Source organism: Oncorhynchus mykiss, chromosome 9 (assembly GCF_013265735.2).
Source record: "Oncorhynchus mykiss isolate Arlee chromosome 9, USDA_OmykA_1.1, whole genome shotgun sequence".
Classification (NCBI taxonomy): Eukaryota; Metazoa; Chordata; class Actinopteri; order Salmoniformes; family Salmonidae; genus Oncorhynchus; species Oncorhynchus mykiss.
The window spans coordinates 32001905-32029751 of NC_048573.1; the positions used below are offsets into that span (position 1 = coordinate 32001905).

The window sequence follows — 27847 nt, forward strand, 5'->3', positions numbered from 1 at the left end:
CAATTATTATTACCATTTCATTAATGTATTTTATTGCAATTATATGAATGGGTAATTTGAAGTGGTGGCTCCATGCATGCTATACTGGGTCAGTTTGTAATTCAAGCCTATTTTGTAAAATTGCTTTATTATTCCTAGTCCAGATCTCCCCATTTATTGATTACATTTCTTCCTCCATCAAATGTAGGCATATTCCCTTACCCCCTTGTGTATTATAGAGAACATAATATTTGATGTATGAATGTAGCTAACTTTTTATTGATTAGTTTGATTCATTTTAAGCAATTTGGCATCACAGCATATTTTAGTAACTTTAAGATTTGCATGATAATTAAAAAATGTTCATGAGTAAAATGTTCACTTCTCCAACGTGTTTTAAAGCATTGTCATGAGACGCAATGTGGATGAATGATTCAGTGATTTAACTTCACACTGCAAACTCATCTCTTCGGATTTCTCATCTTCTACACATCGCAGTAGAGCGGCCAATTGGTTTATAATTGACACCTGCACTTGTATTCATTATTTAATCATAGGCTTTATACATCTTTTCTGATAAAAAAAAATATTGCGAACCATGACATGAAAATATTTTACTGTCCGTGCAGAAAGCATGCATTTCGCCCTTTCGCCGACGTTCTAAATGGAACACGATCTACTGTCGAGATGTCGCTGTCAGGCCGACGTCGGCAAGATGTGTGTGCTGTCTGGGTTCTTATTTAAAAAATGGAACTGGTTAAGTCACAGGTGACAGGGCTGTGTCACTGTCATGTAAAAGGAAGTCAATTGTCTATCTGTGCATAAATGAGATTGAACAAAAAAAATGCACATTCTTTTAGCACCTAATAGGACCTTATGTAAATGTTTATGTGCAGTAGCTCACTTTTTATGTGCACTAGCGACTTCGAAGTCACATAATCACTCATTGAAGCCATGCAAACTCTAGGCAGCCCAAGTCCAGGCCTTTCTTAGACTAACATCAAACATTCAAATATCCGTGCTTTGCCAGTGACATGGGACATAGTAGTCACGGTGGACTTTTCATTCGCAGCGACAGACGGCAACAAACACGCCAAGGAAAGGAAATATCACAGTCAAATATGAACCGAATATGCTACCTTCACTTTTCGGATGGTTTGAACTTTTATCCGTGAATTGTTGATACTACAGCGAAAGGGTGCCCACACCTTCAGTTAGCGCGACAGGTAAAGTCTCTCTCCATCTACTCTGCTAAGTAGTAGAAGACTAGAAAAATGTTATTACACGTTTATAAATCACGCATTGACAACAACAACAGTGGAAAGTAGTTGTTGTTATGACAGGCCTATGGCTATTTACAAAGACGCACAAAGCAGGTTTGCACACATGTTGCGCGAGTTTCAAAGGCTTCCCATCGCATTTCCATGGCTAAATTTAAATCCTTGAACAATATTTGCATGTATACAATTTATAAGATCAACTTTGGAAATGCAGTTATTGAAAATAAAATACGTTTTAGTTTAGTAAGTACTGCACTAACACAAGAGATGTCAAATAATTAAGAATGTAATTAAGGCTATTGGTTTAAACTGTGGGTGTGGGTGTGTGTGAGTCTAAAATGGATTTGACTTTAACTATATGCCAAAAATGTGTATTGACCTGTTGAATGCCATTCAGTTGGAGACTGAAAAGAGACAGGGATAGATGGTTGTGTGACGTATGGTAGGCCTATATGATATTAACATATGCAGAGCTCACCCCCCATAACAGTGATGAATGGGCAGGTCTTATTTAATGTTGGCAATAGCAGTTAAAAGAATAGCAGTTAATTAAGTTAATGATTTAACAGTAATGGTCCATTGAAATCAGCTAAAAGCTGTTTGCTTGGCCTTGGGCACTGTTTGCACTTCCTGATGTGTGCTTAATGCCATGTGAACTTCATATCTATCAGCTGTTACAAATCTCATCAATTTGCCAAATGTAGGCCTAGCTATTTCAATATGTGGATCATTCAGTACACCACGATTGTGTGTTTCACAGGTAGTGAGGCTGCTGTACACACATAGAACTGACCTCATAGGTGTGGGTGTTGTTGAAAATACTCTGCGACATAATGTCATTGGTAAAGGCTACGCATCAGTGCAATGTTGATCAGTGTGGCTCTCTCCTGCCTAAGAACACCTTACGTTGAATAATAAGAAGACGAAGCAGAAGAGTCCTAGTGCCCATCCTAACGTTCTTGTAACCTAGTGACAACCAGGAAGTGTCAGCAGGGTCCATTTGCCCTTGGCAACAGATCTAGGATCAGCTTACCATCCCCTATAATGTTAGGATGAGAACACTGAACTGACCTTAGATCAGTAACTTCCTATTAAGTGGCTCTGTACTGAGACCAACAGCCGGTTTGTTGGCACTATGGGGGTAGTGGGGTTGGGTGATAAGAAATGCTGATAAGAGTTTGAGAGAGAGAGCGAGAAAGAGGAAATGCCCAAGGCCATTTAAAAGGGGTGTTTGGGGAATACACACAAGCACACAAACATGTGTATGCATTGTTTGTATGGAACATTTTAATGTAATAAAATTGTTAACTTTTCACCTCCAGACCTTCGTCATGCTTCTCATTGCAGCAGTCTGAGGTTGTTACTGATCGTCTAGACCAGTGGGCCTCAAACTGTGGTGCGCTCCCCCCCCCCCCCAATCAAAAACAATGTATTTTTAAGGAACTCAGTCTGGCTTTCGACTTACTCTTGAAGGTTGTAATAGTAGAATGCACAAGGTGCCATTTTGGAAATTGGGTAGTGCATCATCAATTTTCATCTTGACATGTCAGTCATTGCATACCTTAGAGGGCTATTTATAACTTGTCAGAAACGTCTAGCTCAACACCACTTGACGTTCCCCAATGCTGGAAGGTGGACCTGAGTGAAAAAGTTCCCGTCTAGACAACCTGAAATAGTGTGTTTTCCCCTCTGGTTAAGAATGTTTTTTCTTGCTTTTCTTGGCTCCAAACAGCCACACACAGGTGCATTATGTGCACTCATTGAACATGAACTGATTCCCCCCTTCTCTCTCTTTCTCTCATTTGGATAAACATTACACACACACACACACAAACAGAGATGTAACATTAGTTGATGGGTAAAGTAATTGCCCTGCCCATTCTGCGCTCAGCTCCAGACAAGCGTGCTGAAAATTTAACAAACACTGTTGGACAGTGTCATTATTACTAGGTTGTGTACAGAGCACCTGGAGCTCTCTGCCACTGCCCACACACTGCACACACACACACACACACACGCAAACATTGTGTCTATATGACCTCACCACCCCTACCCACGTAAAAAAAATACTACAGTTTACTATTTAATACTATAGTATTCTGTAGTAAACTGTAGTATACTGTAGAATACTATACTACACTTTGTAGTATCCCTTGATCATGTAGTGCTTACTATATAATTTTGTAGTATACTGCGGAATACTATACTACACACTGTAGTGTTGTCATGATAACAATGTTGCAATACTACGATACCAGATTTTCCTTGGCAAAAAAAGAATACCTGAAGCATAATAAACTCTATGGTCCTTTAAAACCTACTTTTGTAAAATATTGTGTGCTATAGCTTGCAAAATAAACAAATGTGACTCTTGGTGACAACATAAGGCTGTTTTTCTAACATTGGGATTGTTTTCCTCAAGTAATGTAGTCTGCTTAATGTTTTGTTTCCTTTCACTCTTTACTTCCTAGTATCACAATATTGGTACCGTGACAACACTAAAACACTGTAGTATCCCTTGACCGTGTAGAGCTTACTATAGAATGTTCTAGTATGCTGTAGAATACTATATTAAATACTAGAGTATTATCCGCAAAAAAAAAACACTGTAGTAAATACTACAGTAATGTCCCCAAAAACACAGTTTTTAAATATATAATAATACAACATGATCTAATTTCCATATGCTGCACCTATTCCCATCCCCCATATGCAGCCATGAGTGTAAAACCTACATGTATATTATAGACCGCAGGTTATAGATAAAAGCAGAAGTTCCGAACTATCTGTTCAGACTCCAGTCATACATTCCTACAGGTTATAGATAATTTCCTCTTAGTATGTGACTAGTAGGTTTCTTCAAGGAGAAATCCCCCACTTCTATGTCAAAGATAATAAAAGAAAAAACACTGTTGTAAATACTACAGTAATATCTGCAGAAACACAACAGTAATTATTATAGTATAAACTATAGTTTGTACTATAGTAATACTGCATTATTTAAACACTACAGTGAATACTATAGTATAGTTCCGCAAAAACATTACAGTGAATACTATAGTATATAAATATGGTAATACTACAGTATTTAGAGCATAGTATACTTTTTTCATATGGGTATCAATCACCCAGTGTGTTGCATGATTATGGCCATTGGTAACATTTCAGTGATAGTGAGTTTTACATGGGCTGTGTCAGTGTCAAATAGCTTGCATAATGTTAAAAGTCACCAATTTTACCTGACACAGCTTTTTATAGGACAAAAATAATTTTATAGACCAATTCCAGTATCCTGGAAGTCAATACTAATGTGTGTGTTCGTTATGTATTGTGTGTATTTGATAATCTAATGAGGTCCTATTGCAATCTCATGAGACCACATTTTGTGTACTTTAGTTGTCATGACATATCACCATGGCTACGGGCACCAGGGTAACCCATCTGGCCTTACCTGGCCTTATTCAAATGAACCCACTTTTAATGCTGCGTCATTGTGTGTTCATGGCTCACATTACGCTTCGCAAAAAAATCTGTAGGCTGATGACTTTTAGACTGAAGCATTATATCTGTGAAACGTATTATGATGGCATCACAAACTACTATATTGTGTTTACTTAATTCAGTCACAGTATCAGCTTTTCTGTGAAAGTGCTTTGGTTATCAAGAGCGAGATAAGTCTACGCAAAGCTTGTGGCAAGGAAGTATAGGCTTGATAAAGTCTCACACACATCTAACTGCCAAATGCCATATACAGAAGAACAAGAGTGAATGAACCGGTGAGAGGCATGGATTTTGAATCATTTCGTAGGGTCTTAAATGCCATAAAGTTAATAAGAGGGGTCCAAAATGGCCCTCCTATGAAGAAAATATGGGCTGTTCTACAAAAACACACTATCCACACACACACTGATGCTTGCACACAAGCACACTGTACTGTAAGTTACAGTATATATTTTCAATGTATTACCACAAGCCGACCTTTCTAAAGGTCTACAGGAGTCACATAGTGACATTCTGTTCTTGTCTTCCATCTCTCTGTGTGAATAGTTAAAGGGCCCTTATTTTATTTGTTTGATACTGTAGCCTTTTACAGTGGAGAGATTGAGATATTTCACATTAAAACTTTTACAGCTTATATTATTGCCCATTATTGGCCAAATTCTAGCAGATCCCCAGCGTCTCATTAAACAAGCTCTCAGAGGAGAGTTTCAGAGAATGATATTCAACATCTATCTCTCAGAGAAAATATTCTGATGAATAATTATAACATGAAAAATAAATGTTATAGCCCTGTGTTTTGTGCATTATGCTACCTGTATTTTGTCTTATTTGGTATGGTGAAATGTTTGGACTATCAACACGAACCTGCAGTGTAACAGATATGGTGGATGGCTTTCAGCTATTTCAGATAAAAACAACAATCAACACAGCTATGCCCTGTGACGAACCATCAAACAGGCAAAGCGTCAATACGGGGCTAAGATTGAATCATACTACACCGGCTCCGATGCTCGTCTTATGTGGCAGGGCTTGCAAACTATTACAGACTGCAAAGGGAAGCACAGCCGCGAGCTGCCCAGTAAAACGAGCCTACCAGACGAGCTAAATCACTTCTATACTCGCTTCGAGGCAAGCAACACTGAGGCATGCATGAGAGCAGCAGCTGTTCCGGACGACTGTGTGATCACGCTCTCCTTAGCTGCGGGGCCAGACGGATTAACAGGACGTGTGCTCCGGGTATGTGCTGACCAACTGGCAGGTGTCTTCACTGACATTTTCAACATGTCCCTGATTGAGTCTGTAATATCAACATGTTTCAAGCAGACCACCATAGTCCCTGTGCCCAAGAACACAAAGGCAACCTGCCTAAATGACTACAGACCCGTAGCACTCACGTCTGTAGCCATGAAGTGCTTTGAAAGGTTAATAATGGCTCACATCAACACCATTATCAGAAACCCTAGACCCACTCCAATTTGCATACCGCCCAAACAGATCCACAGATGATGCAATCTCTATTGTACTCCACACTGTCCTTTCCCACCTGGACAAAAGGAACACTTATGTGAGAATGCTGTTCATTGACGACAGCTCAGCGTTCAATACCATAGTACCCTCAAAGCTCATCACTAAGATAAGGATCCTGGGACTGAACACCTCCCTCTGCAACTGGATCCTGGACATCCTGACGGGCCGCCCCCAGGTGGTGAGGGTAGGTAGCAACACATCTGCTATGCTGATCCTCAACACTGGAGCTCCCCAGGGGTTCGTGCTCAGTCCCCTCCTGTACTCCCTGTTCACCCACGACTGCATGGCCAGGCATGACTCCAACACCATCATTAAGTTTGCAGACAACACAACAGTAGGCCTGATCACCAACAATGACGAGACAGCCAATAGGGAGGAAGTCAGAGACCTGGCTGGGTGGTGCCGGAATAACAACCTATCCCTCAACGTAACCAAGACTAAGGAGATTATTGTGGACAACAGGAAAAGGAGGACCGAGCATGCCCCCATTCTCATCGACGGGGCTGTAGTGGAGCAGGTTGAGAGCTTCAAGTTCCTTGATGTCCACATCAACAACAAACTCTCATGGTCCAAACACACCAAGACAGTTGTGAAGAGGGCACGACAAAGCCTATTCCCCTCAGGAAACTAAAAAGATTTGGCATGGATCCTGAGATCCTCAAAAGGTTCTACAGCTCCAACTTCGAGAGCATGGTTGCGTTGACTGGTTGCGTCACTGCCTGGTACGGCAATTGCTCGACCTCCAACCGCAAGGCACTACAGAGGGCAGTGCATACGGCCCAGTACATCACTGGGGCTAAGCTGCCTGCCATCCAGGACCTCTACACCAGGCGGTGTCAGAGGAAGGCCCTAAACATTGTCAAAGACCCCAGTCAGACTGTTCTCTCTACTACCACATGGCAAGCAGTACCGGAGTGCCAAGTCTAGGACAAAAAGGCTCAACAAGCCATAAGACTCCTGAACAGGTAATCAAATTACTACCCGGACTATTTGCATTGTGCTCCCCCCCAACCCCTCTTTTTATGCTGCTGCTACTCTGTTTATCATATATGCATAGTCACTTTAACTCTTTAACTATACACTCTAGAGGTCGACCGATTAATCTGAATGGCCGATTAATTAGGGCCGATTTCAAGTTTTCATAACAATCGGTATTTTGGGGCGCCGATTTGCTGATAAAAAAAATATATAGATATATTTTTATACCTTTATTTAATTAGGAAAGTCAGTTAAGAACACATTCTTATTTTCAATGACGGCCTAGGAACGGTGGGTTAACTGCCTCGTTCAGGGGCAGAACGACAGATTTTTACCTTGTCAGCTCGAGGGATCCAATCTTGCAGCCTTAGAGTTAACTAAGGATCCTGGGACTGAACACCTCCCTCTGCAACTGGATCCTGGACATCCTGACGGGCCGCCACCAGGTGGTGAGGGTAGGTAGCAACACATCTGCTATGCTGATCCTCAACACTGGAGCTAATAAGGACCTGCCTCTCTCTCGTTGCACTCCACAAGGAGACTGCCTGTTACTCGAATGCAGTAAGCCAAGGTAAGTTGCTAGCTGGTATTAAACTTATCTTATAAAAAACAATCAATCATAATCACTAGTTAACTACACATGGTTGATGATATTACTAGAGATTATCTAGCGTGTCCTGCGTCGCATATAATCTGACTGAGCATACAAGCATACAAGTATCTAAGTATCTGACTGAGCGGTGGTAGGCAGAAGCAGGCGTGTAAACATTAATTCAAACAGCACTTTCGTGCGTTTTGCCAGCAGCTCTTCGTTGTGCATCAAGCATTGCGCTGTTTATGACTTCAAGCCTATCAACTCCCGAGATGAGGCTGGTGTAACCGAAGTGAAATGGCTAGCTAGTTAGCGCGCACTAATAGCGTTTCAAACGTCACTCGCTCTGAGCCTTGCAGTGGTTGTTTCCCTTGCTCTGCATGGGTAGCGCTGCTTCGAGGGTGGCTGTTGTCGTTGTGTGCCTGGTTTGAGCCCAGGGAGGAGCGAGGAGTGGGACGGAAGCTATACTGTTACACTGGCAATACTAAAGTGCCTATAAGAACATACGATAGTCAAATGTTAATGAAATACAAATGGTATAGAGGGAAATATAATTCCTATATTAACTACAACCTAAAACTTCTTACCTGGGAATATTGAAGACTCATGTTAAAAGGAACCACAAGCTTTCATATGTTCTCATGTTCTGAGCAAGGACCTTAAACGTTAGCTATCTTACATAGCACATATTGCACTTTTACTTTCTTCTCCAACACTTTGTTTTTGCATTATTTAAACCAAATTGAACATGTTTCATTATTTACTTGAGGCTAAATTGATTATATTGATGTATTATATTAAGTTAAAATGAGTGTTCATTCAGTATTGTTGTAATTGTCATTATTACAAATAAATAAATAAAAATCGTACGATTAATCGGTATCGGCTTTTTTGGTCCTCCAATAATCGGTATCGGTATCGGCGTTGAAAAATCATAATCGGTCGACCTCTAATACATTCATGTTCCTACTACCTCAATTGGGCCGACTAACCAGTGCTCCCGCACATTGGCTAACCGGGCTATCTGCATTGTGTCCCACCCACCACCCGCCAACCCCTCTTTTACTCTACTGCTACTCTCTGTTCATCATATATGCATAGTCACTTTAACCATATCTACATGTACATACTACCTCAATCAGCCTGACTAACCGGTGTCTGTACGTAGCCTCGCTACTTCTATAGCCTCGCTACTGTATATAGCCTGTCTTTTTACTGTTGTTTTATTTCTTTACCTACCTATTGTTCACCTAATACCTTTTTGCACAATTGGTTAGAGCCTGTAAGTAAGCATTTCACTGTAAGGTGTTGTATTCAGCGCACGTGACAAATAAACTTTGATTTTAACTCACAAAACGAAAAACATTGAATTATCTCCAGAGGACTGAGGATTGTGATCGGTTTGGTTGTCCGAGGCACACTTATGGAAAAGTTCAATCAACAACTCGACATCAACTTGAAGTCAAAAACTCTCATGGTGTTTATAAAACTGCACATGCAATCAAAGGTAATCAAGCTATCCACAAATGACATAACTACAGTGTATTTGTCTTACGTCACTTTGCCTGCAGTATTTTTGTAACAGAGAGACCATCAGGGCAGGTTGGCATCTCTAGATATGAGAGATGGAACACTCATTTTTCATCTAAAGATTAAACCAGCTAGGGCCTTTTCAGCTCAATAATTTGGGCTAAAATCTAGCTTCAGGCCATAATTTAAAAAAAATGGATCTGACTAGCAATGCGATGGCTTGCCCCCAATTCTAATCGGATTCACATTTAGGGAACAATCTGCAGCAATCCAACTTTTATTGCCTACTTTTCCAAGATGCAATATTTCAATTTCCTCCCAAGGAAAATGACTCTGAGCATAGGCTCTGCCAAAGTGATAGGCCTGGAGTTTTTTTTATCACCCTCTTTTTTAATCTTCTTCCTATCATCTCAGATCGTAAGAAACAGTACTAGGCAACAGAATCATAAAATTCAGATAAAATGCTATTACCGCCGAAGAATAATGACCAATATTGTCATCAATGATAGCTACAGTAAGGTCGTAAGTTTACATACACTTAGGTTGTAGTCATTAAAACTCGTTTTTCAACCACTCCACCAATTTCTTGTTAACAAACTATAGTTTTGGCAAGTCAGTTAGGACATCTACTTTGTGCATGACACAAGTAATTTTTCCAACAATTGTTTACAGACAGATTATTTCACTTATCACTGCATCACAATTCCAGTGGGTCAGAAGTTTACATACACTAAGTTGACTGTGCCTTTAAACAGCTTGGAAAATTCCTGAAAATTATGTAATGGCTTTAGAAGCTTCTGATAGGCATCATTGACATAATTTCAGTCATTTGGAGGTGTACCTGTGGATGTATTTCAAGACCTAACTTCAAACTCAGTGTCTCTTTGCTTGACATCATGGGAAAATCAAAAGAAGTCAGAGAGAAGGGAAAATCTCAAGAAGTCAAGACCTCAAAAATACATTGTTGACCTCCACAAGTCTGGTTCATCCTTGGGTGCAATTTCCAAATGCCTGAAGGTACCATGTTCATCTGTACAAACAATAGTATGCAGGTATAAACACCATGGGACCATGCAGCCATCATACTGCTTAGGAAGGAGACACGTTCTGTCTCCTAGAGACAAACGTACTTTGGTGCGAAAAGTGCAAATCAATCCCAGAACAACAGCATAGGACCTTGTGAAGATGCTGGAGGAAACAGGTACAAAAGTATCTATATCCACAGTAAAAACGAGTCGACATAACCTGAAAGGCCGCTCAGCAAGGAAGAAGCCACTGCTCCAAAACCGCCATTAAAAAAGCCAGACTACGGTTTGCATCTGCACATGGGGACAAAGTAAATTTTTTGGGGAGAAATGTCCTCTTGTCTAATGAAACAAAAATATAACTATTTGGCCATCGTTATGTTTGGAGGAAAAAGGGGGAGGCTTGCAAGCTGAAGAACACCATCCCAAACGTGAAGCACGGTGGTGGCAGCATCATGTTGTGGGCGGGCTTTGCTACTGGAGGGACTGGTGCACTTCACAAAATAGATGGCATCATGAGGCATGAAAATGATGTGGATATATTGAAGCAACATCTCAAGACATCAGTCAGGAAGTTAAAGTTAGGTCGCAAATGGATCTTCCAAATGGACAATAACCCCAAGCATACTTCCAAAATTGTGGCAAAATGGCTTAAGGACAACAAAATATAGGTATTGGAGTGGCCATCACAAAGCACTGACCTCAATCGTATAGAAAATGTGTGGGCAGAACTGAAAAAGCGTGTGCGATCAAGGTTGCCTACAAACCTGACTCAGTTACACCAGCTCTGTCAGGAGGAATGGGCCAAAATTCACCCAACATATTGTGGGAAGCTTGTGGAAGGCTACCCGCAACATTTGACCCAAGTTAAACAATTTAAAGGCTGATATGAATCCTTCCCTTTCAGTATTAAAGTGTGTTACAGTAGTAACTAGGTGTAGTAGTAACCATCTCTGAGTTATATAGATTCAATCCAAAACCAGCCGTACTCTGTCCCCCAAGGTCTGGAGTTGGGTGTGAACTGTAGCCTACTTAACTTCAGGTAACAGAAGTACTGTAACTCATACATTCTCACCACTAGAAGCCTGAAGTACAAGCAGGTATTTTAGTTTTGCTTCCTTCAACAATTACCACAGAGTGTGCATGCTTTGGAGTGGTCCAGGTACTCTAAATGCTAATAGGCTACTGTTTGATTAACAGGTCAGTTTAATTAACTTGTTTTTTTAGGGTCTCTCTCTTGCTCAGTGGAGCGTCTTAGTTAGCCCAAGGCAGACCTGGTTTCAAATACTATTTGAAAACATTCAGATACTTTCAGCATTTGCCTTAAGCCCACCTGGAGTGCAAGGTGGGTTGAGTTTGCTCTTTGGGGACATTTCTTTTGGTTCCATTTAGGCAGGCAAGTTCAATCAAGCACAGTTGAAGTTATAAGTTGTATTTGTTGTATGTACAGGATATACATGGTATACACCATCCAACGTTGTGATGTGTATATAGCATGAATGTATATGTGTGTGTGTGTTTGTGTGTGTGTGTGCGCATTGCTTGCGTGTGTGGATGAGTGTATATCTGTGTGGTTTTGTGCGTGAGTTGGTATCAGACCTCATACCCCGATAGTGTTTGCCCGACGGTAAGGGAGTGAGCGGAATGTGGCTGGGAAGTGTGGAGTCCTTGATGATACTGCGGGCCTTCCTCAGGCACTGTTTCGAGTAGATGTCCTTTATGGGTGGGGAGTATGGTCCCAGTGATGTACATGTCCATCTTCGCCACCCGCTGGAGGGTCTTGTGGTCGTGGACAGAGCAATTCACGTACCAGGCTGTGATACATCCAGTCAGGACGCACTCGATGGTGCAGTGGGAGTACTTGGAGGGTGCCCTCTTGACAAGAGTGGTGGTGTTGTTGGTCTGTGTCAAAATGTGGACGCAGAGGAACTTAACTGAGTGTAAGGAGAATTAAACTGCCTATTTCTCAGGCCCAGAAGCTAGAATATGCATGTAATTGTCAGATTAGGATAGAAAACACTCTAAAGTTTCCAAAACTGTCAAAATGTTGTCAGAATATAACAAAACTGATATTGCAGGCGAAAACCTGAGGAAAATCATACTAGGAAGTGCCTCTTATTTTGAAAGCTCCCTGTTCCATTGCATGCCTTCCTTCCATTTAAAGGGATATCAATCAGATTCCTTTCCCTATGGCTTCCACATGGTGTGAACAGTCTTTAGATATAGTTTCAGGCTTTTATTCTGAAAAATGAGTGAGAATGATCACATCATGTCAGTGGATGGCTGGGTGCCAGCAGAGTTTTGCATGCGCAACAGCTTGGAGAAGACATTTTCTCTCTCTCCTATTGAAAAGCTACGGTCCGGTTGAAATATCATCGATTATTTATTGTAAAAACAATCTGAGGATTGATTATAAAAGACGTTTGACATGTTTCTACGAACTTTACGGAGACTATTTGGAATTTTCGTCTGCCCCGTCGTGACCGCTCGAGCCTGTGGATTTCTGAACAAAACGCACCAACCAAATGGAGGTATTTTGGATATAAAAATAGTATTTATGGAACAAAAAATAACATTTATTGTGTAACGGGGAGTCTCGTGAGTGCAATCATCCGAAGGTCATCAAAGGTAAGCAATTCATTTTATTGCTTTTCTGACTTTCGTGACCAATCTACTTTGGTGCTAGCTGTTTGTAATGTTTTGTCTGCTGAGAGAGATGTCCTAACATAAACGCTTGGATAGCTTTTGCTGTAAAGCTTTTTTGAAATCTGACATGCCAGGTGGATTGACAACAAGCTAAGCTGTGTTTTGCTATATTGCACTTGTGATTTCATGAAAATTAAATATTTTTAGTAATTTAATTTGAATTTGGTGCTCTGCAGTTCAGCGGATGTTGACGAAAATGATCCCGCTAACGGGATGGGTGCGCCAAGAAGTTAAAGCTGCTGACTCTCTCTACTGCAGTCCCGTTGATGTGGATTGGGGAACGTTCCCTCCTCTTCTTCCTGAAGTCAACAATCAACTCATTTGTTTTGCTGACATTGAGGGACAGGTTGTTGTCTTGGCACCACAATGCCAGTTCACTTACTTCCTCCCTACAGGCTGACTCTTCGTTGTTGATCAGACCTACAACCGTGGTCTTGTCAGCAAACTTGATGATGAGTTTCTGTTGTGTAAAGCCATGCAGTCATGGGTGAACAGGGAGTACAGCAGAGGGCTGAGGACACACCCCTTGTGGGCCCTGTGGAGGAGTCCAGTTGCAGAGGGTGGTGTCCAGACCCATGGCGCTGGGCTTGGTTTCGAGCTTGGAGGGAACGATCCAAGATTGAGTTGAATACTGAACTGTAGTCAATGAACAGCATTCTCATATAGGTGTTCCTCTTGTCCAGATGTGTTATGGCCATGTGAATAACGATGGAAATTGTATCTTCCATGGATCTCTTGGAGCGGTAGGCAAATAGGATTCGGTCCAGTGTGCCTGGCATGTTGGCCATGACCAGCTTCTCAAAGCACTTCATGACGACCGGGGTGAGTGCGACAGGGGCGATAGTCATTTGGGCATGTCACCTTGTTTTTCTTTGGCAGTGAGACGATGGTGGTCTCCTTGAAGGAGGTGGGGACTACAGCCTGGGACAGGGACAGGATGAAGATGTTCAAGAAGACACCTGCCAGCTGGTCAGCACACACTGTGAGGACTAGCCAAGGTATGCAATCTGGTCCAGCGGCTTTGTGAGTATTCACATCAGCCTCGGAGAGTGAGAGTCTTCCTAGATGGCTCTGTATTGTTTGCCTGGAAGCGAGCATAAAATGTTTTAAGCTCGTCTGAGAGGGAGGCTTCATTGGGCACCACACAGCTGGATATGTCTTTAAAGTCCATGCTAGTCTGAGTTGTCAGACATCAATTCAAGTTTGAGTCTGTATTATGTTTTTGCATCCCTCATGGATTTTCAGAGCTTGTACCTGCTTGCCTTGTACACGTTGCACGCCACCGAGTCACCGGGGTTCGTTCTGCTAACATTTATTGCTGCAGTATGGGCTCTCAGCATGGTACTGATATCTCCGTTCATCCAGGTTTTTTTGGTTGGGGTGTGTCCGAATTGTTATTCATTTCCTAATGAAGCCTGTGACTGAAGATGTACAGTCGTGGCCAAAAGTTTGAGAATGACACAAATATAAATTTTCACAAAATTTGCTGCTTCAGTGTCTTTAGATATTTTTGTCAGATGTTACTATGGAATACTGAAGTATAATTACAAGCATTTCATAAGTGACAATTACATGAAGTTAATGCAAAGAGTCAATATTTGCAGTGTTGACCCTTCTTTTTCAAGACCTCTGAAATCCGCCCTGGCATGCTGTCAATTAACTTCTGGGCCACATCCTGACTGATGATAGCCCATTCTTGCATAATCAATGCTTGGAGTTTGTCAGAATGTGTGGGTTTTTGTTTGTCCACCCGCCTCTTGAGGATTGACCACAAGTTCTCAATAGGATTAAAGTCTGGGGAGTTTCCTGGCCATGGACCCAAAATATTGATGTTTTGTTCCCCGAGCCACTTAGTTATTACTTTTGCCAGCAATGTGCTCCATCATGCTGGAAAAGGCTCTCGGAAGATGTGTTGGTACCATTCTTTATTTATGGCTGTGTTCTTAGGCAAAATTGTGAGTGAACCCACTCCATTGGCTGAGAAGCAACTCCACACATGAATGGTCTCAGGCTGCTTTACTGTTGGCATGACACAGGACTGATGGTAGCACTCACCTTGTCTTCTCCGGACAAGCTTTATCATACAAACTGAGGCAGCAGGCTTTTGTAAAAATTTATAGTTGTGTCATTCTCAAAACTTTTGGCCACGGCTGTATACAGTATTCCTCAATGTTCCTAAGGTTCATTTCAATGGGAACATCAAGCATTGTCTCGAACATATCCTGACAATAATTTCCAGGTATAGGTCTATCTGAGAGCTCGAAGATACGGAAGCAACCACCATTTACCTACATATAGTCTGCTATAGCCTACATATTTATTTACTTTGTCATTCTATAATTTTCATGGAATTTTAGTAGCAATTAAATAATGAATTTAGAATTTAACCCGAATACATTGTCTATATGCACTATATCCTAGTTCAATTCACAAGTGGACGAAACTATCTCAACGGAGAAAGCATCTGAGCAAGCAAAACAGCGCCTCTCCGTCTGGACATAAAGAGCATGACATGCCATATTATTTTTGTCCAGACAGCAGCAGATACATGGGCTACACATACTGAGACAGAGGGGCGCTGTTTCGCTCGTTCGGTTGCTTTATCTGAGATTGATGCGTCTTTCTGTCGGCGCGCGTCTCGGTCAAATAAATTATCTAGATTTTAATATTTTATTTGGAAGGGCAAGGAGGTATGGTAGGGGGTGGGCCAGGCCAGGCCCACTAAGGCTTGCCAATAACGCCGGCCCTGACTGTATGTAGGCCTACAGTGTGTGAGTTGTGAATAATGCAAAAGCATGTGGCAAATGTGTCACTAGTAGACCATTGAGAAACCATTTATGAATAGGCTACTTGTGCATAGCCAGGATCAGAAAGACACCAGGTGCATTGCATTTAATCAAACGAAACAGAAAGCAAGAAATCATTACGGGAAAGTAGTTTCAAGTTTTTGTTAGTTGTATGTATGTCATGCAATAAAATGCAAAATAATTACTTAAAAATCATACAATGTGATTTTCTGGATTTTTGTTTTAGATTCCGTCTCTCACAGTTGAAGTGTACCTATGATAAACATTACAGACCTCAACATGCTTTGTAAGTCGGAAAACCTGCAAAATCGGCAGTGTATCAAATACTTGTTCTCCCCACTGTATCTAGGGGACATGCAGAAGGAAGCTACTTTAAATATTGTGTAGACGATCAAGAGAACTCTCCTTTCCATCAACCCAACAGGTGTCATTGAGGGGATTGGCTGAAGCTGTGCACTAATGACCCAATCGAAGCCATTAGCTAAGTGGCATTTTACTGGATCTCTCTATCAAACTGTCCAAAGCCAATGTAAACCTGCTTGTGCCCCTGACCCATCAGTCCTGGGTCATGTTCAGTAGGAAATATTGTAGAAAACATGATGCAACAGGGGGGAAAAAAGGATTTCTGTGTTATTGGATAGGTTAACATAACTCTGTAACAGATATTGTTACTTCTTTCAGAGTTGCAGTTAATGTCAATGTGACATTTACTGTTACATTGAAAGTGAATGCTGAAAATTCACTGACTTTATATCTATTATTTCACAGTAATGTTTATTTATGTCATAAGCACCACATTGTCTCTGTGAAAGTAAAAAAGTTAGTCCCTTTAAGATGTGCAAGGCTTTTCATTGCAGCTACACTTTTTTCTGTTTTTTAGTGAAGACCAAAGCTGGGGGAGAAAGATACTGTGTCCTTGCTTCTCTCTCTCTCTTGCTAGCAGACAGACCCATTCGAGCCTCTCTTGTTAATTATTTATCCAGGCAAAGAAATACCAAAGCTTAGGGAAACACACACACAGCCAGGAGAGAAAAGATCACCCCCATCCTCTACACACACGCATATACGCACACACACACACACACACACACATAATACCTACTGTAAGCACGCTGTTAGACACACACACACATAATACCTACTGTAAGCACGCTTTTAGACTCTTTCTTTCACACACACACATAAATTGGGATGGATGAATACCAAAGCTTTATCAGCGCTTCAGACAGACACACTACATCATCCCTGAACACAGCGCTCAGGCGTCACCATGGCCACAGAGGGCAAGCCAAGTCTAAACCTGACTTATGAGGTTCAAATCCTCCCGATAGTTTAGAAAAGCCTTCAACAAAGGCTACCTCTATGTCACAGGACAGGTGAGTAGAGAACTCTTGGATAAATAAATTGACACTTCCTGAGAGTATGTGTCAAAATGTTTGTTGCTCAGACAGTCTTGGACTGTCAGTCTCAAACTTTCTATCATCTGGGTCTTAAAAGAAAATGTCACTGATTGAAAATGTCACCAAGTTTGATGGGACTTTGCTTGTCATTAGAGTTATTGATGTGCGGCAGCCGTAACCTTTCTCTGTGTTTTCGACATTATAGTGGTTATTTATAATTTTAAGTTTTCTATTTTAGTAACAAAATGCTTTTTGTCCTTTCACAGCTTCACTGTCCAGTTGGCCAGATGGGATGCCAATGCTGTAAGATGATTAAAAGGTGAGTAGGAGCATATTTGTGTGTGTGTGTGTGTGTGTGTGCGTGTGTGTGTGTGTGTGTGTGCGTGCGTGCGTGCGTGCGTCAGGGTTTCCAGTAGACAGTTTTAGCAGATTGAAAAAGATGAAAGCTGATAAATTGTTGCTGGCCAAAAAAACAATCCCATCGCAAAATAAGGCTTTTTATTCATTGATAGAAATATCTGTTGACGTAAATACATTTGACCGGCATGCTTATAGGTCTATAGGTTAATTAAAACAATAGTTTTATTAAATTGGGGTATGTGTATTTTCATTAGTCATCATGTACTGTATAGTAGCAGTCAAAAGTTGTGACTTTTTATTTAATTAGGCAAGTCAGTTAAGAACAAATCCTTATTTACAATGACAGCCTACCAGGGAACAGTGGGTTCAGTGGTAGAATGACAGATTTTTACCTTGTCAGCTCAGGGACTCGATCCAGCAACTTTTACGGTTATTAGCTCGACGCTATGACCACTAGGCTATCTACCTGCCACCCCTAAGTGGTAGTTCCACTCATTCAAGGATTTTTCTTTATTGTTTTCTATTATCTACATTGTAGAATAATAGTGAAGACATCAAAACTATAAAATAACACATATGGAATCATATAGTAACCAAAAAAGTGTTAAACAAATCAAAATATTTTTTATGTTTGAGATTCTTCAAAGTTGTCACCCTTTGCCTTGATGACAGCTTTGCACACTCTTGGCATTCTCTCAACCAGCTTCATGAAGTAGTCACCTGGAATGCATTTCAATTAACAGGTGTGCCTTGTTAAAAGTACATTTGTGGAATTTCTTTCCTTAATGCGTTTGAGCCAATCAGTTATGTTGTGACAAGGTAGGGGTGGTATACAGAAGATACCCTTATTTGGTAAAAGACCAAGTCCATATTATGGCAAGAACAGCTCAAATAAGACATGAAGGTCAGTTTCTTCAAGTGCAGTCACAAAAACCATCAAGCGCTATGATGAAACTGGCTCTCATGAGGACCACTACAGGAAAGGAAGACCCAGAGTTACCTCTGCTGCAGAGGATACATTCATTTATTCGTTATTTGCATCTCAGATTGCAGCCCAAATAAATGCTTCACAGAGTTCAAGTAACAGACACATCTTAACACCAACTGTTCAGAGGAGACTGCATGAATCAGGCCTTCATGGTCAAATTGCTGCAAAGAAACCACTACTAAAGGACGCCAAGAAACACCAGCAATGGACATTAGACCGGTGAAAATCTGTCCTTTGAGTCCAACTTTGAGATTTGAGACGCAGAGTAGGTGAACGGATTTTCTTCGCATGTGTGGTTCCCACGGTGAAGCATGGAGGAGGAGGTGTGATGGTGTGGGGATGCTTTGCTGGTGACACTGTCTGTGATTCATTTTGAATTCAAGGCTCACTTAACCAACAATTGTAAATGCAATCGCATGTTAAAAAAAAGTTTTGATTGCCACGATTAAAAAGAGCTAATATTTTTGTTTCTCAACTGGTAATGGAAGCGTGCCTGTCATTCGCCATTCAAGTGTATAGGCAACGGTAGGCAGACTATCAGCACGTCATCCACCACTTTGCAATGTGAGCTGGAGGCAGAGTGCATTCTCAAAACATCTATTTAGTTGTTTGAAACCTGAATGATTTACTTCGTATTATGAGGCATGTCTTACCTTGCTTCAATGTAGCCTAGGTAAAACCCAACCATAGAATCTTGGAGGCAATTATTTTATAAAGACTTTCTTCATATGCCATTGAAACCAGGATTTCTCTCCTGTTCTATTGGTTTTCGAAAATACAATTTTGTTTTTTGTCCAGAAACCAAAGGCACAATGCTAGTTGTTGCATCTTTAGATTCCCCCTCTTTCTAACTTTCGAACCAAAATTTTCATTTCTGTCACATATGTAACCACTCAGGTGTGCTGTTTAGAATGGTGTTTTCCCAGAATTACATTTTGGCAAACGTTTCATTACAGAAGTTCTGTTTAGAAGAATTACCATAATTCTCAAATGGCCGGTAAATTAAAGTCTTCCTGGTAACATCCCAGTCATTTTCCTAACGGAAACCCTGGTGTGTGTGTGCTTGCATGAGGGCTTCTGACGTTTGTCTGTATGAACCCATTGCATTTATGTTTGTGTGAGGAGAGGGGGAAGGCGTACATGTTGACAGCAGCTCTCCATCTCTAAGCGAAGGTCACACTGCTTAACAAAAGTTGTTAGATGGTTATCAAAATCCAGTCCTTATTCTTACTATCACGAGCTACAGCTACAGTATTCCTCGTATAGCCTTATCTATCCTATTGAACCAGACAGATGTCCTATCTGAATGTCACTGTGAGATGGGCTACATTATAAAGTGTCACTCACAGTGACCTCTAACATTGGCTTTCCGTATAAACATCGAGTCAATATGCCAATACTTATCTCATCACCCTCCTCTCAGCTTACTTTGCTGTAAGTGTGAATGTAAGAGGAAAGGGGAAAGGAGTAATACTTTTTGATTGAATATAAATAAAAGGGCTTTACACCAATTCACATATTGTAATCCCTCCCACACACACACCTCTCTTTCCCATGTACAGGAAGGTAGAAAGACACACACACAACCTCTGTTTCTCACACTTTAAAATGCATGGGCACACACACTCACACACAAACATACACCTCCCCTTAATTGTTCTCAGTGTCACATTTCTTGGCTTAGCCATTTCCTTAGCATATTAAACAGATTGGCTTGGAGGGACGGTACTGTAGGTTACTGGGTCAGTTCCCACTTTGACTGCATGCCAACTCTCTCCATTCTCTCAGACCTTCTCACGCCTGATCACAAATCACACAGGACTCCTGTGAAATCCATCAAGGCTGTTATAGAAGACCAAATAAATTACTCCACCTTTGATTGCTAAAACACTTGGCTAGAACCACATGGATTAGAATAGTAGCTAGCAGTAGTAGATGGATAGCTTTTGGGTTTGCTTTAAAAAAAAATGTAGACATCTGTATGACTTATCCTTTTTTGCATTCCTTTTTTCGGGGACTTGATTGCCTTTCCTATTTAGCAGTAGACTGGCACATCTTTGTATTATTGTCACATCCGGAGTGGTGTCTTGTGTGTTGTGGCATCTCATCTACATTTGAAGTCGGAAGTTTACATACACCTTAGCCAAATACATTTGAACTCAGTTTTTCACAATTCCTGACATTTAATCGAATTCAAATTCCCTGTTTTAGGTCAGCTAGGATCACCACTTTATTTTAAGACTGTGAAATATCAGAATAATAGTAGAGAGAATGAGTTATTTCAGCTTTTATGTCTTTCATCACATTCCCACTGGGTCAGAAGTTTACATACACTCAATTAGTATTTAGTAGCATTGCCTTCAAATTGTTTAACTTGGGTCAAACGTTTCAGGTAGCCTTCCACAAGCTTCCCACAGTAAGTTGGGTGAATTTTGGCCCATTCCTCCTGACAGAGCTGGTGTAGCTGGGTCAGGTTTGTAAGGCCTCCTTGCTCGCACACGCTTTTACAATTCTGCCCACACATTTTCTATAGGATTGAGGTCAGGGCTTTGTGATGGCCTCTCCAATACCTTGACTTTGTTGTCCTTAAGCCATTTTGACACAACTTTGGAATTATGTTTGGGGTGATTGTCCATTTGAAAGACCTAATATATCCACATCATTTTCATGCCTCAGGATGCCATCTATTTTGTGAAGTGCACCAGTCCCTCCTGCAGCAAAGCACACCCACAACATGATGCTGCCACCCCCGTACTTCACGGTTCGCATGGTGTTCTTCGGCTTGCAAGCCTCCCCTTTTTTCCTCCCAACATAACGATGGTCATTATGGCCAAACAGTTCTATTTTTGTTTCATCAGACCAGAGGACATTTCTCCAAAAAGTATGATCTGTGTCCCCATGTGCAATTGCAATCCGTAGTCTGGCTTTTTTATGGCGGTTTTGGAGCAGTGGCTTCTTCCTTGCAGAGCGGCCTTTCAGGTTATGTCATTATAGGGCTCGTCTTACTGTGGATATTGTAACTTTTGTACTTGTTTCCTCCAGCATCTTCACAAGGTCCTATGCTGTTGTTCTGGGATTGATTTGCACTTTTCACACCAAAGTACGTTCATCTCTAGGAGACAGAACGCGTCTCCTTCCTGAGTGGTATGACGGCTGCGTGGTCCCATGGTGTTTATACTTGCGTACTATTGTTTGTACAGATGGACTTGGTACCTTCAGGCATTTGGAAATTGCTCCCAAGGATGAACCAGTCTTGTGGAGGTGTACAATTTTTTTCTGAGGTCTTGGATGATTTATTTTGATTTTCCCATGATGTCAAGTTTGAAGGTATGCTTTGAAATACATCCACAGGTACACCTCCAATTGACTCAAATGATGTCAATTAGCCTATCAGAAGCTTCTAAAGCCACATAATTTTCTGGAATTTTCCAAGTAGTTTAATGGCACAGTCAACTTAGTGTATGTAACCTTCTGACCCACTGGAATTGTGATACAGTGAATTATAAGTGAAATAATCTGTTGTTGGAAAAATTACTTGTGTCATGCACAAAATAGATGACCTAACTGACTTGCCAAAACTATAGTTTGTTAACAAGAAATTTGTGGAGTGAACGAGCAGTATGGCTTGTGTGTAACGGTTTTCTGTATGAGAAGGAGAGTCGGACCAAACTGCAGCGTGTCGATTGCGATCCATGTTTATTTAAACAAACGAAACACTAATCTAAACACGAACACTACAAAACAATAAACAAAACGAAAACAGAAAACAGCCTATACTACTACTTTGCTAGATAACCCCACTAGCTACAATCCCAATACATACACACCAAAACCCCCAGACAAAACACACCACAATACAAAAACCCGATGCCACACCCTGGCCTGACCCAATACATGAAGAAAAACACAAAATACTTAGACCAGGGCGTGACATTGTGGTATTGTCATGCTGATGAGTCATGTCAGGATGAGCCTGTAGGAAGGGTACCACATGAGGGAGGAGGATGTCTTCAAAAAATAACAATTCTAACAAATCACGAAAGACTTTGATCTTCGGGGAAACACAACCAGAGACTTTTCTGTCAACTCTCTCCAGCAGACGGACCAAATACCAACAGAGAAGACCACAATGACACCCCTTTTCTTTTGTCTACCAAGCCGTCATATCGGTTTAATCCGCTAGGGACTTTACTATGTATCATGTAGAAACCCAATGTATAATATCTACTGTTTGTTATGTATTTCTGTGATTTGATTAGTTAGTAAATAAATAATTAAGCCAATTTGTATATCGCAGATTCATAAGTTAAGCTAGGGTTCATGCAGATAACCAATAATTTTACGACGTTCAGATGAGACTGATAGAAGGTAAAGAATAATGAATGATTGACTGCTATTGATGTAAAAGATCTTCAGATCTTTAAGAGTGGATTCGGGAGATAGCCGCTCTATATAAACGAATGCTTCCGTGATGCCCCGGATTCCTAATGAGTTAGTTATTGCCTGATTAATTTAATCAAATAATGAATGTTAGGTAATTGATTTGAAAATAGCATGTCATCACATTAAGGATACTAGAGACACAACACAGCTGTAGACTAAACTCTGAGGAAAGACAAAATGGAAAACATTATTTTCTCAGCTCACATAAATGCGAGGAGGGAGGGGAGGGAGGGAGGGAAATGAAAGAGGGAGTGAGAGAGAGAGAGAAGGTGGGGGAAAACTTGAAGGAAGATACTCGAGTGAGGGAATGAGGAGAGGACTGGAGAGAGGGAGAGGTTTTGGGGGACAATATCATACAGCGAGAGGAGGAGTGCTCAAACACAGAGAGAAGAGAAAGGTGGGGTTGAAGCGAGGGGGAGAGGTAATGCAAGAGACCTTTAGAGGTGTGAGATGGTGTGTGGGGGTTGTGTGATTTGTGGGGTATGAGGAGTGCTCAGGGAGTGCATGGTGAAAGAGAGAGTTATCAGCATAAGGTGCTCACAGCAGGAAGTATCTGACAGCCTGTTACAATGTCCACAAATGAAGGCCCCCATCTATACTGCTCCTGTACTATCTGCGTTAGTGTTTACCTTTTTTACTCTCTGCTCTCTCTCTGTTGATCTCTCTGTCTTTCTGTCTGTCACTCTCTGTCGCTCTCCCTCTCTGTCATTCTCTGTCTCCCTCTGCTACTAGGAGAGGTGTCCTTGTTTTGACAGTGTGCAAGGGGGTGTGTGCGGTTGTTTAATCGATTCTCAGGCAAAGCTGACACCCTGAGACTACTGTGTCAATGCACCTAAATAGTCCGCCTGTCGTATTTCTTCTCTGTGTCTTAGAGAAACAATGAAAGTCATGTGTGACTGGTTATTGAATGTTGACAGTTTTCTATAGAACACAGGGACCTCTGACAAGACGGGGAATAATAAATATTGTTATTTAATTGCTATTTCATTTATTCACATTTGTAAATAAATGTGAACTGCTGGATTAACTAAACATGCTATCTATTTGTTTGTCTGTCTCTAATTGTCTCTCTCTCCCCTTTCTCTATTTCTCTAAATGTTTTCCTCTCTTCTTCCCTTCTCCCTGTTACATCTATGATCCGACTGTTCCGGTGGACGTCCACGGCAGAAATAGGGACCCGGCAGAGGGCTCTCTCTACCAGCCCCACCACCTCCCAGCAGACGGCGGAGACCAGTCCAACAACAAGCAGAAGCAGGACTTTCACAACCTGGGCTTCAGCAACAGCAACAAGTACAACGATGGAGAAGATGGAGGACGAGGCCTTAAGCTGGAGATCGACAACAACCAGATCAACAGGCTTCACGCCGTGCCCGCCAACCCAGAGAGGGGGCAGGGGAGAGGGCAGGGAGTCAAGCCTTGGGCAGGGGAGGTTGGTGGTGGTGGTAGGGGTCTGTATATCCTCCATCCAGAGGGCCAGGTTCCAAGACGAGATCCATCTAAGGGCCCCAGCCAAGTTCCAATCTACCCTAACACACTCTCCCTGGATCATAGTCACCATCTGACACATTTGGGTGACAATGACCCCCACAAGATTAGGATGTTCCGAAATAGCTCGGACCCCTCCTGGCCCGGTGTGGGGTGCTACACCTCGTTGACGGATGAGCTGGATGAGGGGGTGGGGGGCACAACTGAGTACCTGTGTGACACAGGGGATGAGGAGAGCGTCCTGTCTGCGGATATTCCAACTAGTACAACTAGCCTGTCCTCGGCAGACACGAAGGATGATAGGAGCGCGCCGGACGCCACTACCGTAGAGAGCGGGATCGGGATCTCGGTGACGAAAAGCGAAGATGAGGGACGGGAAGAAGATGACGTGTATCACATCACAGACTCTATGGTGGCGGAAGCTCTAGCGGCTCTAGATGCGGCAACCGCCGGGGAGGACTATGAGGACTAACTCTTTAAAAACTCTTAAATATTTTCTACAAGGCCTCTTACTATTCCAAAAGCACAATCTAACTTCGAAATCTATTCAGCTTCAATATCTGCTGCTTTTTTTACTAAAATATGGATTTATTTTTTAACATACTGTAGATCATGCATATTTGTCTTGTGAGTCACATGGGCATACAGTACCAGTCAAAAGTTTATTTATTTTTACTAGTTTCTACATTGTAGAATAATAGTGTAGACATCAAAACTACAGTGCCTTGCGAAAGTATTCGGCCCCCTTGAACTTTGCAACCTTTTGCCTAATTTCAGGCTTCAAACATAAAGATATAAAACTGTATTTTTTTGTGAAGAATCAACAACAAGTGGGACACAATCATGAAGTGGAACGACATTTATTGGATATTTCAAACTTTTTTAACAAATCAAAAACTGGAAAATTGGGCGTGCAAAATTATTCAGCCCCTTTACTTTCAGTGCAGAAAACTCTCTCCAGAAGTTCAGTGAGGATCTCTGAATGATCCAATGTTGACCTAAATGACTAATGATGATAAATACAATCCACCTGTGTGTAATCAAGTCTCCGTATAAATGCACCTGCACTGTGATAGTCTCAGAGGTCCGTTAAAAGCACAGAGAGCATCATGAAGAACAAGGAACACACCAGGCAGGTCCGATATACTGTTGTGAAGAAGTTTAAAGCCGGATTTGTATACAAAAAGATTTCCCAAGCTTTAAACATCCCAAGGAGCACTGTGCAAGCGATAATATTGAAATTGAAGGATTATCAGACCATTGCAAATCTACCAAGACCTGGCCGTCCCTCTAAACTTTCAGCTCATACAAGGAGAAGACTGATCAGAGATGCAGCCAAGAGGCCCATGATCACTCTGGATGAACTGCGGAGATCTGCAGCTGAGGTGGGAGACTCTGTCCATAGGACAACAATCAGTCATATATAGCACAAATCTGGCCTTTATGGAAGAGTGGCAAGAAGAAAGCCATTTCTTAAAGATATCCATAAAAAGTGTCATTTAAAGTTTGCCACAAGCCACCTGGGAGACACACCAAACATGTGGAAGAAGGTGCTCTGGTCAGATGAAACCAAAATGTAACTTTTTTGGCAACAATGCAAAACGTTATTATTGGCGTAAAAGCAATACAGCTCATCACCCTGAACACACCATCCCCACTGTCAAACATGGTGGTGGCAGCATCATGGTTTGGGCCTGCTTTTCTTCAGCAGGGACAGGGAAGATGGTTAAAATTGATGGGAAGATGGATGGAGCCAAATACAGAACCAGTCTGGAAGAAAACCTGATGGAGTCTGCAAAAGACCTGAGACTGGGACGGAGATTTGTCTTCCAACAAGACAATGATCCAAAACATAAAGCAAAATCTACAATGGAATGGTTCAAAAATAAACATATCCAGGTGTTAGAATGGCCAAGTCAAAGTCCAGACCTGAATCCAATCGAGAATCTGTGGAAAGAACTGAAAACTGCTGTTCACAAATGCTCTCCTTCAAACTTACTGAGCTTGAGCTGTTTTGCAAGGAGGAATGGTAAAAAATGTCAGTCTCTCGATGTGCAAAACTGATAGAGACATACCCCAAGCGACTTACAGCTGTAATCGCAGCAAAAGGTGGCGCTAAAAAGTATTAACTTAAGGGGGCTGAATAATTTTGCACGCCCAATTTTTCAGTTTTTGATTTGTTAAAAAAGTGTGAAATATCCAATAAATGTCGCTCCACTTCATGATTGTGTCCCACTTGTGGTTGATTCTTCACAAAAAGATACAGTTTTATATCTTTGTTTGAAGCCTGAAATGTGGCAAAAAGTCACAAAGTTCAAGGGGGCCGAATACTTTCGCAAGGCACTGTATGAACTAACACATATGGAATCATGTAGTAACCAAAACAAATCAAAATATATTTTAGATTCCTCAAAGTTGCCACCCTTTGCCTTAATGACAGCTTTGCACACTCTTGGCATTCTCTCAACCAGCCGTCATTGTAAATAGGAATTTGTCCTTAATTGACTTGCCTAGTTAAATAAAGGTCAAATAAAAAATAAAAAATGTAGAATGCTTTTCCAACATTCTTGGAAGAATTCACACATAAGCTGAGCACTTGTTGGCTACTTTTCCTTCACTCTACGGTCCAACTCATCCCAAACTGTTTCAATTGGGTTGAGGTTGGGTGATTGTGGATTTCAGGTCATCTGATGCAGCATTCCATCACTCTCCTTCTTGTTCACATATGGCCCTTACACAACCTGGAGGTGTGTTTTGGGTCATTGTCCTGTTGAAAAACAAATTATTGTCCTACTAAGCGCAAACCAGATGGGATGGCGTATCACTGCAGAATGCTGTGGTAGCCATGCTGGTTAAGTGTGCCTTGAATTCTAAATAAATCACCAACAGTGTCACCAGCAAAGCACCCCCACACCATGCCACCTCCTCCTCCACGGTGGAAACCATACATGCGGAGATCATCCGTTCACCTACTCGGAGGTTGGAACCAAAAATATCAAATTTGGACTCATCAGGCTGAAGGACAGATTTCCACCAGTTTAATATCCATTGATCGTGTTTCTTAGCCAATGCTTGTCTCTTCTTCTTATTGGTGTCCTTTAGTTGTGGTTTCTTTGCAGCAATTCGACCATGAAGGCCTGATTCACGCAGTCTCTGAACAGTTGATGTTGAGATGTGTCTGTTACTTGAACTCTGTGAAGCATTTATTTGGACTGCAATCTGAAAACAAACAAACAAAAACAAATA

At 41.5% G+C, this 27847-nt stretch overlaps 1 protein-coding gene across 1 annotated transcript; it reads left to right on the forward strand.

Annotated features, from left to right (window-relative positions):
- The first annotated feature begins 961 nt into the window (after positions 1–961).
- LOC110531918 lies at positions 962–25310 on the forward strand. Its single transcript, XM_021615397.2, has 3 exons — positions 962–1205; positions 17592–17644; positions 24284–25310. Exons 2-3 carry the CDS (start codon positions 17613–17615, stop codon positions 25071–25073), a joined length of 822 nt encoding a protein of 273 aa, XP_021471072.2. The 5' UTR covers positions 962–1205; positions 17592–17612; the 3' UTR covers positions 25074–25310.
- Positions 25311–27847: the final 2537 nt, after the last annotated feature.

Bases quoted from the DNA above. Each gene is read 5' to 3' on its own strand.
- LOC110531918 (XM_021615397.2), top strand. From the start codon at position 17,613: ATGGGATGCCAATGCTGTAAGATGATTAAAAG. The intron at 17,645-24,283 runs GTGAGTAGGAGC...CGTCCACGGCAG, and splicing joins TGCTGTAAGATGATTAAAAG to AAATAGGGACCCGGCAGAGG.